Source organism: Chelonia mydas, chromosome 14, assembly GCF_015237465.2.
Source record: "Chelonia mydas isolate rCheMyd1 chromosome 14, rCheMyd1.pri.v2, whole genome shotgun sequence".
Lineage (NCBI taxonomy): Eukaryota > Metazoa > Chordata > Testudines > Cheloniidae > Chelonia > Chelonia mydas.
Genome location: NC_051254.2, coordinates 7,982,493 through 7,996,327, shown reverse-complemented (window position 1 = coordinate 7,996,327; position 13,835 = coordinate 7,982,493). Strand labels below are relative to the sequence as shown.

Sequence of the window (13,835 nt, the reverse complement as noted above, 5' to 3'; positions counted from 1 at the left end):
GTGAAAAGTGGCAGAGCCAGTTGGTAGGTGGTGAGCTTAATTTCCAAAATATTTTTAACCTTGATGCATGGCTGCTCAGTGACCATAGTGGTCCCTGGGAGTAAAATTATCTCAAAGCTGGAATAACTATTCTGTGTTGTAACAGGTTGTGGGAGAAGGGTTAAACAACCTACCTTCTGAAGAAACTATATGCCTATCAGTTATAAGTATATTACCGCCTCCTACCCTAGGGCAGTTAAAGTAAGGTCTGGAGCATATACAGCTCTCTTAGGCTGCTGAGACAAAAACATCAAACAGTAAAGAGCTTTAATGAGACAATGGTCCTAGGAGTTTTGTTTATATGATGGTGGTGGAGCAGGAATTAGGAAATCAAAAGTGCCATGGAGGAAGTGAAATCGTCTTTTTGCAGCCCTGGAGTGGGATAATGTAATTTAAATTTTTGAGTCTTTCAGAGAACCAGCTGCCAATCCCATTCCTTCATTTGTGGTTCCTTCGAGGAATTACTCGTTCCTAATACTGGAGCAACTCCCAGGGCTGTGAAATTTACTATGGGCAAAAACATGAGTGAAGTGAACATTGCAGGCTATGGTAGATCTAATTTTCTGTTCCATCTGCTAATTGGTTCCACAGCTTGGAGCTAAATACTGGAAACTAAATATATGTATATACATATGTGTGTGTGTGTATGTATATGTATATATATATTGCAAGCCAGTGATTGCTGGTGGAATCAACCAGTCAAGTGTGGAACCCATTTTCATTCCTTTTACATTATGGACACATGAGAACTGGGTGTGCACTGTACAAAAGCACTTGCAAACTTTCATGTGAACAAAATCTGTGAATTTGCTTAGATTTTGTGAACATTTGCAAAATTTGGCTTTTGAGAATGTTTGTGGAAAGAAAACATTTGAGTTGACAACCTGGCCCCAGTGAAGAAAATGGCAAAACTCCTATTGGCTTCATGGGGCTGGGATTTCATCCTTTCTGAATACTGGGATATGAATTGCCAGGCTGGAAGTATTCATGTAGCCATCTTGAAAGCTCTTTGAGTTTGTAAGTCATTCAGTCAGGGACTGGAAACAGTAGTATGTGACATAAGTGGCCACTTACACGGCAGGAATAGTGTGTTGGGATAGTTAAACTTGGATACTTGCATATGTGCCTCAATTACTTTTAAGTTTTAAATAAGGTTCAAATGATTTTTTAAATCATAGTTACTGACTTTTATAAAACTGCAAGTCCGCCTTCCAAAATAGTAATGAAAATGTATACTTGTTGAATATCAGAAGGGTAGCCATATTAGTTTGTAGCCACAGTCTTTAAGGTGCCACTGGACTCCTTGTTATACTTGTTGAAGACTCAGTCCTGCAAACATCTGGGTAACTTTGACATCAGTGGAATTACTCAGGTAAATAAGGTTACTCATGCTTAAGTGCACAAAATCTATTGCTTGTCCTTACCATGACAATGATAATGAAAACATGAATGATATTTTACTCCCATCAGCAAAAGGTAAAGCTCTAGGTGGGTGAGTGAGAGTAGAATTGGGAAGATCACAGTTAAGTCAGAAGGTAAAGTTATAGTCTTTCATCGGGATAAAGGCAGAAAACACAAAATTACTTTTCTCTATATTTGTGACATATGTATTACACACACAGCCATCTCTAACATGTCAAAACAAGATGGGTTAAGTCAAAATTGTTCTGACAAATCTTTAAACATTGTTTGTACATTCATTTGCCTTGTGATTCTGAAAATTAAATTAAGAGTGATACAAGACAAACAGAGGATTACACCATGCTGCTGTAAAACATTGAACATTTCTTCTTTACAGTTGTACTGCTTAAGCATTGGCTGTGAAAGAGCATGTGGTAATGGGTGAAAAGGCACAGTGGATTACTTCAATGGGAAAGGCATGCTCTTATCTATTTGAGCTTTAGACTTGTTGGAATTCAGGCACCTTAGATTGATAAAGACCTAGAAAGATCAAACATAATGAGGATTTCTAATAGTGAATTTTTTAGATGTCCTAGAGATGGAAATTATTTTAAAATATCACAAAAGCTGATTTTATATCTATAAGATATATACATAGTCTCATAACAATATGAGATAATTTATTTTAGGAAAATTTGCCAAAGGTGATCTGCTTGCTAAAAAGAAAATGAGAAACTGCATCATTCCCTGCTTCATCTATGAAAACAAATTCTTGTCAAGTCCATTTTAAACTAAAATAGCTGTCCTGAACTTGTGAAATATGTTTAAATGTTTGGTCTTGGGAGGGATGATATTGTAGAGGGGAGTTATTGAAAGGTTTTGTGCTTTGCTGACCAGGTATATTTTTGGCAGATAATCCTGACCACCTTGGATATAAACTTTATCTCAAACAAAAAATGTCCTTAAATCGTTGAAAGTGAGTTTCAGTGGCATCCAGCTAGCCCCTACCCCTCCTCATTACGCTTTCTTTTCTAAAAGACTACACTTTAAAAAACAAAACTCAAAAGTCCTAAAAATCAAGATGGCAGCAAGCATAATGCTACCTCACCTACTTGGGACCTCTGGGCTCTATCTGACATCAATATGAATAGAACATGAGAGAGACTGGAAATGAACAGCAAAGCCACTTAAAATTCTTCCTTATTTACTTTCACCCACTCACCTGAGACTACATACTTTGAGAGCAAAAGTGCTCCTGGAGAGAGGGGTGGCTTGGAGGAGAGGATTGAAAGTTGAGAGAAAGGACACTTGGTGACTAGGAAGTAGGTTATTCTCAAAGGATAGAGAGTGTCATTAATGAAGGCACAGAGCATTGGGTGAATAATCATTCAGTAAGGTACTTAGGCACATGCCTAATTTGAAACCAATGGGATTACTCACAGGCTTAAAGTTCAGCATGTGCTTATGTACCCTGATGAATCCTGGCCAAAACTAAGAGCAAGAGGGGAGGTGATAAAAGGAACAGTATGAAGAAATGATTAGGAAGAGTTTAGGGAGTAGGAGGGGGTGAGGTAGGAAACATGAGTGGAGCTGGGTAGATGGGGTGAGATTATGGTGCCTTGAAAGTGAGAACAGAAGGAGGCTTGCCAAGATCTGATCACCAGTATAACATTTATCATCCCCTTGCCCCCTCTTTAGGATTTCTGTCCCTGAGTCATGGCAGACAGAAGACCAGAGAAGTCATGTGAACAAGCATGTGAATCACTTAAACAGCAGGATTATGAAGTGGCTGTGAAGCACTGCACGGAGGCACTCCTTTCCCTCAGCCAGTACCCCCCAGCTCACTTCCCGGAAGCATGCCAGGCTGAAATCGACCGCATAAAAATTGAGAGTCTTCTCTATAGAATTGCTTCTTTTTTACAACTTGTGAGTGCGACTCTTTAATAGTATCAGGTGACCTGGGAAGAAGAATCAAGTGCCTTTTATCTTTCAATGTTTAATTAGAAATCAGAACCTTATTATCATTGTCATGTTGCTTGGACATAAAACGCCTCCTTGCAAAAGCAGATGTAAGGCTTCAGTTTTGCAGGGGTCTGTTTACCTGTGTGTAGTAGCTTGCAGGATTGGGACCCAAGTGTAGTTTGGATCTGAATAAATGATTGATTAAAGAAACAGTAGAAACGTATTTTAACTTTGGTGAAACTTATTCCTGGGACAGAGATATTCACTAATAATGTACTACATTATATATATTAAATTAACATAAAAACTATGTTAAAAAACAATTAATAAGGTTGCAAAGTCAAGCACTCAAAAGTTAGGAAGTGCCGGAATTAAGGTTGCCCATCTGAATGGGATCTTCAGGGAATTTAGCTGCAAAGCTCTCGCAAGTCTCTACTGAACATGTATGTACAAACTGTGATTTTTCAAGTACAGTATGTACCCTGCAGGTTCTGACCACACCATATTAGTGCAAGATTAAGTAAACTGTACAATGCACAGGCAACAGTCTGAATTTTAAGCAAACATGGGAAATGATAGTTTTATATTTCCCTCCGGATGTTATGGCTTCACACAGACACCTCTTCTCTTAAAACATCCATTTAGTTAGAATCCTGGAAAAAGACAACATTCTAAAGGTGAATGTATTAGACCCATGTCTGAAGTTCAAGTTGAACTAATGTACCTTCAACTATATCACATTTTCTACCTTGAAAAAATAGAATGTGAAAGAGAAAATGGGTTATTTGACGTTTCAGAGGGAGCTGTTGATTGGCGCAGGAAGTCGTTTATCCCAATTGGAATAATATTGTTTTTAAACCTTTTTTTCCCCCCCCACAGAAAAACTATGGACAAGCAGATGAAGACTGTAGGCATGGTATGCTGATTTATTTATTTATTGTGATTTCTAACAACATGTAATCAGTTCTCTGGATTACAGAACATTCCAAAACGAATATCAAAATATTTGCTTTTTTAATGTCATAAAATTGTCCTACCCAAATTATTGCTTTGGTTTATAATGTAAGTACAACCCCACTGAAATACAGCCACCTCTGCTGTAGAGGGTGGCAGCTGACCATTGGATCGTGAATCCCTCTGATGACCAAGAAGAAGTTGGCAATTTTGCCTGCCTTCCCAGAGGCAAGAATAAATGTTTTATCTGCATTTAGGCCATGATTCAGCAAAGCATGTGCTTGACTTGATGCTTAAATTCATCCCTGTTCAGCAAAGCACTTAAGCACATGTGTAGTAAAGCCCATACTTAAAGTTAAATATGTATTCTAGTGTGTTATTGAATTGGAATCTTACAGAGGAATTAACCATCCGTGCTAAAGTTCTGTTCTTTTATTATGGACCTGATCCAAAACCCAAAACAATCAGATTATTTTCATTGATTTCACTGGGCAGGAAATCAGGCTTTATTAACACACTCTTGGGAAATAAATTGTACTGTGGGTAGGTCCCACCTTTTGGTGCTCTGACTCTTTAACTAATCTTGAATTGTAATTGAGATTTCCCCCAAGCCCTGATTGAGTTTGAAAGCAATTGTTAAATGGGGACTATGTGATTACTTGTACTGTAGATGTATTCGCTTGATGGGATGATTGAGACTTTATCACTTCTGAGTATTTTCTATGTATTCATCATATGCAATGCTGTCCTTAAAACAGTCTGCTATATTTAAAATCCAGCTATTGTATCTGCTGCTAGAGCCAGAGATGCATTGTTCTGAACTGGCCTGCACAGTTGTCCTTCCTGACAGTAAATAAAGAGCCAAGAAGAGATATACGGAAGGATGAATAATGGCTAGAGGAGGGAGAAGAGAGAATGCCATTCAGTTAATTGTATTTTCATTGACTAATATTCTGAGGATCAAATCTGGGTCATGTTGAAGTCAAATGGAAGATTTGCCATTGATTGTAGTAAGGGTAGGATTTATCCTTGAGACAGCTTTGTGACTTACACTGGGAGACTATCTTTGTTTCTTCTCAGCATGTATAGCAGATACCTGAATATTTCAAAGGAGCTGTACAGTTAAGAATTACTAAAAAAAATATGCAACAGTAGAGCAGATTAACACATATTTTTAATTTAAATAGATCTCTTTTGAAATGCATGGTAGGGAGAAAAAATTAAACAGTGTTCTGGCCATGATAAGTCTTTAAAATCAGACCACTTAAAGGGCTGTTCTGGACAGAAGTCTGGACTAACATATTACACATACAAATCTTTTTTTCCTCCAGGTCTTAAAATATGTAATTTTAGAACAGGTTTTTATACCAAAATGATTTTTATAGTATATATAAACAGATTTGATTGTCTTGCCCTAATTGATCTTCTCCCAGCAGCTAACATTTCAAGACAGCTGCAGAGGTTGTCTCAGTGGGTCTAAGTTTTTTATTACTATTGAAAGGACATTTTAAAATAAAAATTCCATGCGTGTATCAAGGTTCAGGCCTGTCTGCTATAACGGTATCCATTGAAGCATGCACAAACCTTTTTGACAGAAAAAGCTTTATTCAATCTGCAGTTATGACTTTTTATAAGACTTGACATATTGCAGACACCAATGACTTCATTTTGATTTAAAAGGAATGAAATGCATGCTCTAGCATGCACACTAGAAGTATGTATTCTCTACAAACAGTTGTATTTACTGATAGAAGCACAAGGGCTTACTGTAAGAGTGAATCTCTTAAATTATTCCATAAATATTCAAAGAATTTTGTTAAAAATGAAAAGTTACAAACTGATGGCCTACTGCAACAGAATGCTTTAGCTAAATAACTCCATGCAATTAAATATATAAAATATCTTAATTGAGTATCTAAAGTTTGAGGTATGTTATCCTAATTATTAACTGTCATACATCTTAAAACTGAGTTTCTGTAGCTTTGTTTTTCCTTCTGGTTTGGGAAGTAAGTCTCTGTTCTGAAATTGTTGTCGGCAGCCGCAGTGTGATTTGAATGCAGAGAATTATGTTTTGGGCATCTTAAAATCAGGGTTTGGTTGCCATTATGTAGTTGAAAACATGTCCTGTCATTTTTGATATAGATGTTCTTTTGGGACTATTCTTTCCTGATGTGTTCACATAATTCCCCTTAATGACATGTACACCTATTAAGTGGGAGAATTGATTTGTTTTTTGATAATCTAATTCTGTAGTCCTTGTGCCTGTAAACTTCCCGTTAGCATTAATGGGAGAAACACACATCTAAGAACTGAATAACTGGTGATTGGCAGTAGAAACAGAAATGGTGACATTGACTGCAATAACAACAATGTATATTTTTGTCTGTAACTTTGACAAACAGCCTTCCTACATTATTACAATTTGCATGCATAGTTTTACGTAAGGTTTCAGTCTCTTTAAAAGGATCTTTTCTTTCTGGACAGGTAATGCATATAATTAAGTGTTATTACTACTGGGCTGGAGCATTTCTATATCATGAAATAAATGCTTTTACTCTTGCAAATGTCAAGGAAAGTATCTGTTTGGCTAGCTATCTGATCCCAGAGTTTACTGGTACAAAGTTTACTGTTACATGAAGCTTTTAAATATCAGGATTAAAACAATCATTCCTATTGCAGCACGAGTGAATACCAAGTCACCTAGACTATTTCTTTTTAAAGTAGCAAGAATATTAATTTCTTTAGAGCGATTGACCAGTGAAGAGGTTTGGTAAATTTGCAAATTATAAAGTATGCTTTTTGCTAGCGTGAATGGATCCTCAGGAGTATGTTTTTATCACCAAAACGTGGTTTGTTGCAGTTTTGACTCTTGGAGGGATGAGGGAGATCCTTTGTATCCTTGTCAAAGAGCTGAAGTAACTGTGCCCTAACTTCAAGGGTGCTGTCACCACCCTTCTGGCTAAAGGATGATGGGTTTGCATCTCCTTCGAGCTCATCTACATAATTTCTTAATTGGTGAGAGATGTCACTGCTAAATGACAGGAGGCATGAGGGCAAAGCCGGTCCAAGCCTTGCCAATTCAGGAAGGGAAAGTTTGAACCTAAGTCTCAGATGACATTTTAGCTTTAAAGGTGAAGGGAAAACTGAGTTGGGTTTAGTTAAGCTTTTACTGTCTTTTGGTGGGGCTAAAAGTCGGTGCTTTGTGTTGCAGTGCTGGGAGAGGGACTGGCCAAGGGAGATGGCTCTTTCCGTGCAGTGCTTTGCTGCATGCATCTTAAAGGGAAGCTGCAAATTGTGTCTAATGTTCTTTCCAAATCACTGATGGGCGAATCATTGGTAAGTGGATCTGATTTAATTTACATAACTTGAAAACTAAATTACTTTTGAATTTTTTTGGTAATTTAGTATCAAACCTTGGAATGGCTCTTTGACCAATAGATAACAATAAAATAGTTCATATGGAAAATCCAGGGATGAATGTATATTAAAATATTCAGATACTCATATGTAAGCAAGAGCCCAGGTTGTTGCTTAACCAATGTTTCTGAGCCAGTACACTTTTTTGCGGATTTCTACTTTTGTTACAAATCAGTAGAATGTTCAAATTAGTTGTCTGCATCTAATCCCCATGGAATGGAATTTTTATACATGTGCAGTTTAATAGAGCAGAGCATGCATTTCCATCCTTTTTGCCTGTATTTTAAATATCCACCTGAGACCTTTTTGTTTGTGGTTCAGTTGACTAAGTTCAGCTTTTATAGCAGAAAGCACATTGATGTGATTATATTTTTTAAAGATGACCCAAATTGTTTTTAAGTAAACTTCACAGCTGTTCGAGACAGAAAATAATCCAAATACTTGATTCTAAAATAAAATTGTTTGCCTCACTTGCTGGGACCTGAATTCAAGATTCCTCTTTTAGGCCCTGATCCAGGAGAGCACTTTACACAAGTGCTTTACCTCATGCACATGAGTAGTCTCCTGACTCCAGTCACATGTAAAGTTAAGGACATACATCAGCCTTCACAGGATTAGGTTCTCATTTACTATCTGTGTTCAGTTTCTCACAGTTTCAGTATCTGCGCTCCAAGTTTCTCCTGTGTGAGCTGATGGTAACACTAACATCGAAGGTAGTGTAAGGAAGGCTCTGCTCTGCTCTCAGAGGTGTTAATGACTTCAAAAGCTCCTTGAGGAGAAACCCAGAATCCTAAACTCAGGCCTTAGCAAGAAAAAGCAAAAAAACTTTCTGTGAAAGCAAGTTTCTAATTTTAATAAGTTTATCATTTTAAGGCTGTTCCTATTAATTATTGAATGATTTAAGAGCTTAAACATGCAGCATTAATACTAAAATATATAAAATACCATAAGCCCACTTGTTGCTGTACAGTATGTGAGCTGTGCCAAGTAATTGTTGGGCCTTTGCTCTAAAGAGTATAAAATCTAAAGCCTACTTGAAGATTAAAATATTTGATAGAACTGTTTGGTGATACAAATCTCCTTTCACTTTCATCTGGGAAGGGCTCTTGTTTTCCCTATTGTGGTTGATCGCTGTAGCACCCGTCAAACATTGGGGCTGCTGTCCCTTGATTGGAGGGCTTCCATTGTTGAATCCTGGCATCTTTAACAAGCCTTGGGATTGATTGACATGCAGCGTGACACTGACTGTAAACATGCGTCTTCCTGTTATACCCCTTTATAACATCTAAGATTGGGTTGCTGTGCAAGGAACAAATAGGCATCCTGCGTATCCTACTGCATGTGGATGATTGGTTAGTTTTGAAGAAATCTAAATTTGAACATAAATATTGTAACGGCAGAGGAATACATTATGTTGGGGTAATACACTCCTCCTGATGGTAAAACAAATTTCCTGAGATATATTCTCTTTTTACAATAATGCACTCTCTGACTAATAATGTTACTTTTATTTATCTGAAGCTTATCTGATATGGTTATGAAGATAAACAAAAAGAATGAAAAGGATTGACATACATGTTCATGTCTTTTAGTAGTAGTTTGCCTTCAGAAAAAATAATGTAAATAGCCAAATACTCCATTACCTAGGCAGTGCATTCCAGACTATTATTCTACAGTTATGATGGGTTGACACATTGCTTGGTCTTTCCAAGTGAAGCCTCTACGCCCAAACTGAAACTTATGATCTCATGACAGATCAAAGATCATCGTTCGTGGTTGTTTTCAATAGGAGTAGTAAAGCCAGAAAATGGTTTACTGACTTCTACCAGTGTCTGTGTGGAGTAATTCAATGAATAAAGTTTGGAGTGTTTTTACTTGCAGAAACTGGAATGCATCCAGCTTCCCCCACAGTAGTATAAGGGAATGTTTCTCAGTAACTTAAATTCTTTATGCTCTATATAAGAGTCCTACAAGTTGGATTTGTGAACTCTGCTTTTGGAAAGAAATGGAATAGCATTTCAAATAAAAGCTCTGTGTATGAGGATTATCAAATGTACAGATTGGCAGTAAAGATATTTGAATTTCTTTCTGCTGCTCTGTAGTACAGGTGGAATGTAAAGGACAATTATAACAATCTGCTATCTAACAAACTCAGTGGCACTTAATTAATAAATGCAGCAAGTGGTCAGTTAAATGAAACCACAGACCTGAATCAGAACTCCTGAGTTCAGGATTGTGCCTTTCATATCTATGAGATAGCCTTCTAACTGAAAAATAACTTCATATTCAAGGGAATCCCAAGTAAAATCCTTTAAAATGAATTTATCTGAAGTAAGGCAAACACTTACTTTGTAGTGAAAGCTGCTACAGAACAGTTAAAGGGAACATACTCCAGAATGGAAAGAGTTGTTAGACTGTAAAAGTAATCAATTTGCAAAATAGCTTCTTGAGGAGAAGTGACTAGATCATGGATACAGCAGTGTGAATTTCTGATATTGACTCCTTCTGAGCTGGAGTAAATATTCTAATAGCAATAATAATAGTAATAATACCTAGCCCTTATATAGAACTTGTCATCAATAGATCTCAAAGCTCTTTACAAAGGAGGTCAGTATCATCATCCCCATTTTACAGATGGGGAAGCTGAGGCACAGAGAAGTGAAATGACTTGCCCAAGGCCACCCACCAGGCCAGTGGCCATGCTGGGAATAGAATCCAGGTCTCTTGAATCCTTTTCCAGTGTGTCACAGTGCCTCTAGGGTATTTGTTCTGAATAATACTGTCTTGTGAATGTGGAGTCTATTAATGTTTCATGTGGGTGACAGCCAGATTTCCTAGAGTTTATTTACCAAGTTGTCCTGCACATGTATCCCATTTTGCCTGACACCTGTCGCTCGAGTTTAGCTTTTATCAAGGGCAAGTTTCCTTGTTGCATAATAATGTTTGCTCAGTATGTCATTTACCATTATGTAATAAAACTCAACAGCTCATTTGTCTTCCCCTCTTGCCCATCCCCTTTCCCAAATATTGGGTAGAAAAAAATGGTCCTCGCTGCCTGTGTTTACCATAGCAGAGGATTTATCTACTGAATGCACTAACGTTTTTCTCTCTCCCTAGAACGGGATGGTAACTAAAGATTTGACAAGACTAAAAATGCTGCTTGCTGAAACGGCGGTAAGAGTAAGCATGTTATTGGGAAGAAGGTGAAAACTGATCAATTGGCTGCAGGGTGTTTTGTTCTGTGCTCTTTGAACAAGGTGTATTGGGCACCATAGCCTACACTAGCCTACCTGTCTTTACTATCTTTAAAGCAGTCTTACACCAGTCTTGGATCTTTGTTTTTGATGAAAGAATAAGAAAAATGCTGAAAAGTGGTTGACTGTGGCTTGCAGTATTGACTGGAGAACAATGAGAACATCCACATACACTCTGTTTATTTCTTATGATTCAGAAAGTGATCCCTCTTTACAGGGAAAATTATCCACTAGAGCTCTTAGCTGTGTCCTAAACGTGACGTAAGACTTAAAGTGACTTGGAAATTCTAGATGCTCCAGCAACATCTGTAGGAGGGGGGGATTAGTCTAAACATTATATTTATTGATTGAATTACTGTTTTCCTGTATGGACTTTGGACTTTGTTCATATTCTTTAAATCATTGCTTTTCTTTTCCTCTAAATGTAAAATAAATAGACGTGTCAGTACGTTGTAAGACTTCACTCTTACTCCAGATGCAAATTGAAATGATTGCACTTTGACTCTTTTTGTTGCATCTGCTTGCAGCTTTGGAACAATCTGCTCAGTGACCAGCCCACTACTTCATTTGCCAGTGTCATATGTTAAATTCTTATGTCTCTAACAGCAGTATGATTCACTCACAAAAATAATAGTCCCTCTTTTTTAAACAATAGCTTTTAAAAAAGAGACACACACTCGGTTCCACTAAGGCCATGTGAGTGATTTGGGCTGATCTTAAAATAGCCAGAGAGAGCTCTCCTCTTCAGCTTTCTACACCAGCTGCCTCTCCTACCCCAGTAAAAGGTAGAAAAAAGGGATTTCAGGTGTTCGAGGAGGTTTCAGGTTGTGGATGGGAGGTGACATGGTGTAGCAGAGCTTTACCATGCCTAATCCTCCCCTGGCATAAGAGCCATTATGGGCCTTATACCAGTGGCAGAAGTTAGAATAGGCCCCCTGCTGTTCTTACTTCCACAAAGGCTGAATTGATGAGGTTCAGCGAGCTGTGACTGGCTCCTACTGGACACAGCTTTGTTGTTGTGGTGAACAGGGGCCAAAGTTTTTAGATAGTACAATTACATTTTTTTCTTTCATCAGATAAGTACACTATGGTACATTAGATTTCCTCCATTCAGTTACTGTGACTGCTGGCATGTTAACATGAGACCCTGGTTTGTGACCAGAATGTTGTTTGAACTAGTTGAGATTGTATTGTAACAGTCAGTACAAAAAAAATCTCTTATGAACACAGTAGCAAAATGCAACTTACAGTCAAAATCTTGATATATGAACCAACATATCTTTTTTCTTCGTTATTGCAGGCAGCAGCTAGCAAAGTACCCTCAGGATACCATGGGGAGGATTTGGAAGATGGTAAGTAGAACATACTTAAAAAATGCATTGAGTTGCATGGTGAAGCATTGACGATGGAACCACCGTAGTTGTCTGAAGAAACACCATTGTCTTGTATAGGCACGGCCCAATCATTTGTCCCTGACATTTAGTTGGAGGGAACACACTAGCAGTAAAGGGGAACCCTGCATGAATATTTAGCTCCAGTTTTGTTTGGAGATGCCAGGCCACACTTATTGGTCAATTTGTTATGGCAATACCACAGATTAATGTCTGTAACTTGCTTTATATGATTCCAACTTTCGTCCCACGTAAATTTCTCAGGTATTGAAATCAATTGCTCAGTAGATTGCTATGGGGAAACAGCAGACCTGCTTGTGTGTTTATATGCTGTGAGATGGTGTTCAGAAACATATAACCCTGTGAAGTTTCTACCAAAAATTCTTATACTGGCAACTGGAAAAATAACCAGAATCCCCCATTACTCTACAGGATCTCAGGATGGTTGGCAATTCCGCCCCCCACCAAGGGGCGTCACAAGTAGTGAGGAGTACACGTTGTGTAAGAGGTAAAGTGATATAGTTTTATTGGTGATGAGAAGCATCTCTGTTTAAGGAATGATTTCATTTCTTTTATTTGCTGATAACTGTTTAATTCATGAGTGGAGAAACTATGAGGTCAAGGGATATAACCTACCTATTAGATCAGGGAACCCATTCACACTGTGTCTCTGGGTAAGTCACTTCGCTTCTCAGCACATCAGTTTCTCTGTCTGTAAAATGAAGTCAATAACACGAACCCTTAAGTATGTTTAGCCCCATTTTGCAGAGGGAGAAGCTCTCTCTCTCTCTCTGTCTCTCTCTCTCTCTCACACACACACTCACTCACACACACACAGACACACACACACACACACTATCTCTCTCTCTCTCTCTCACGAAATGCCTTGCTCAAGATCACACAGTTTGTGCTAAGATTGGCTTAGCTCCTAGTCTCTCTTTCTCAGTCCATTAGGATTAGACCATGCTTCCTGTGTATATAGTATGTAGTTTTATCATTAGTAAAAGTGCCAAAAGATACATTAACCTGGGAAGTCCTGCACTGTGACTTGATTCTGCCTTGCATGTGTCATGTATACATCAATTAATTTCCCAGGATGTGTTGCAATCTGACCTGCTTTTCAGCTGGTATGGTTGAGCGTGTGAAAATCTAGGCTTCTTTGGACCTGATGTTTCAGAGGTGCAGAGCACCTGCAATTCCCATTGATGTCAGCATTTTATAATTTCATGCTGGTAATCATGCCGGGAGATTGACAACTTGATGTTTGGTAGCCTTTTGATGACATTCTTTGTGTTAATCAGTAACACATAACAGGAGCACCGTGTGAAGTTTGCCATCTTGCTCCTGGGCTTGGTTATTTGAATGTTGCTAATTGTCTTTTTTTGCCATATGAAAGAAGTAGCAGCATTTTAGAAAA

At 38.0% G+C, this 13,835-nt stretch overlaps 1 protein-coding gene across 4 annotated transcripts in view; it reads left to right on the top strand.

Annotated features, from left to right (window-relative positions):
- Positions 1-13,835, top strand: part of HELZ (helicase with zinc finger) — a 155,264-nt gene that overhangs the window by 20,066 nt on the left and 121,363 nt on the right. For all 4 annotated transcript variants that reach the window (XM_037913350.2, XM_043527736.1, XM_037913354.2 and 1 more), the window contains exons 2-7: positions 3,139-3,366; positions 4,282-4,318; positions 7,568-7,692; positions 10,891-10,947; positions 12,328-12,379; positions 12,851-12,926. In XM_037913350.2, coding sequence (XP_037769278.1) covers positions 3,157-3,366; positions 4,282-4,318; positions 7,568-7,692; positions 10,891-10,947; positions 12,328-12,379; positions 12,851-12,926 — 557 coding nt within the window. In that variant the 5' untranslated portion in view covers positions 3,139-3,156. The remainder of the gene's footprint in view (positions 1-3,138; positions 3,367-4,281; positions 4,319-7,567; positions 7,693-10,890; positions 10,948-12,327; positions 12,380-12,850; positions 12,927-13,835) is intronic.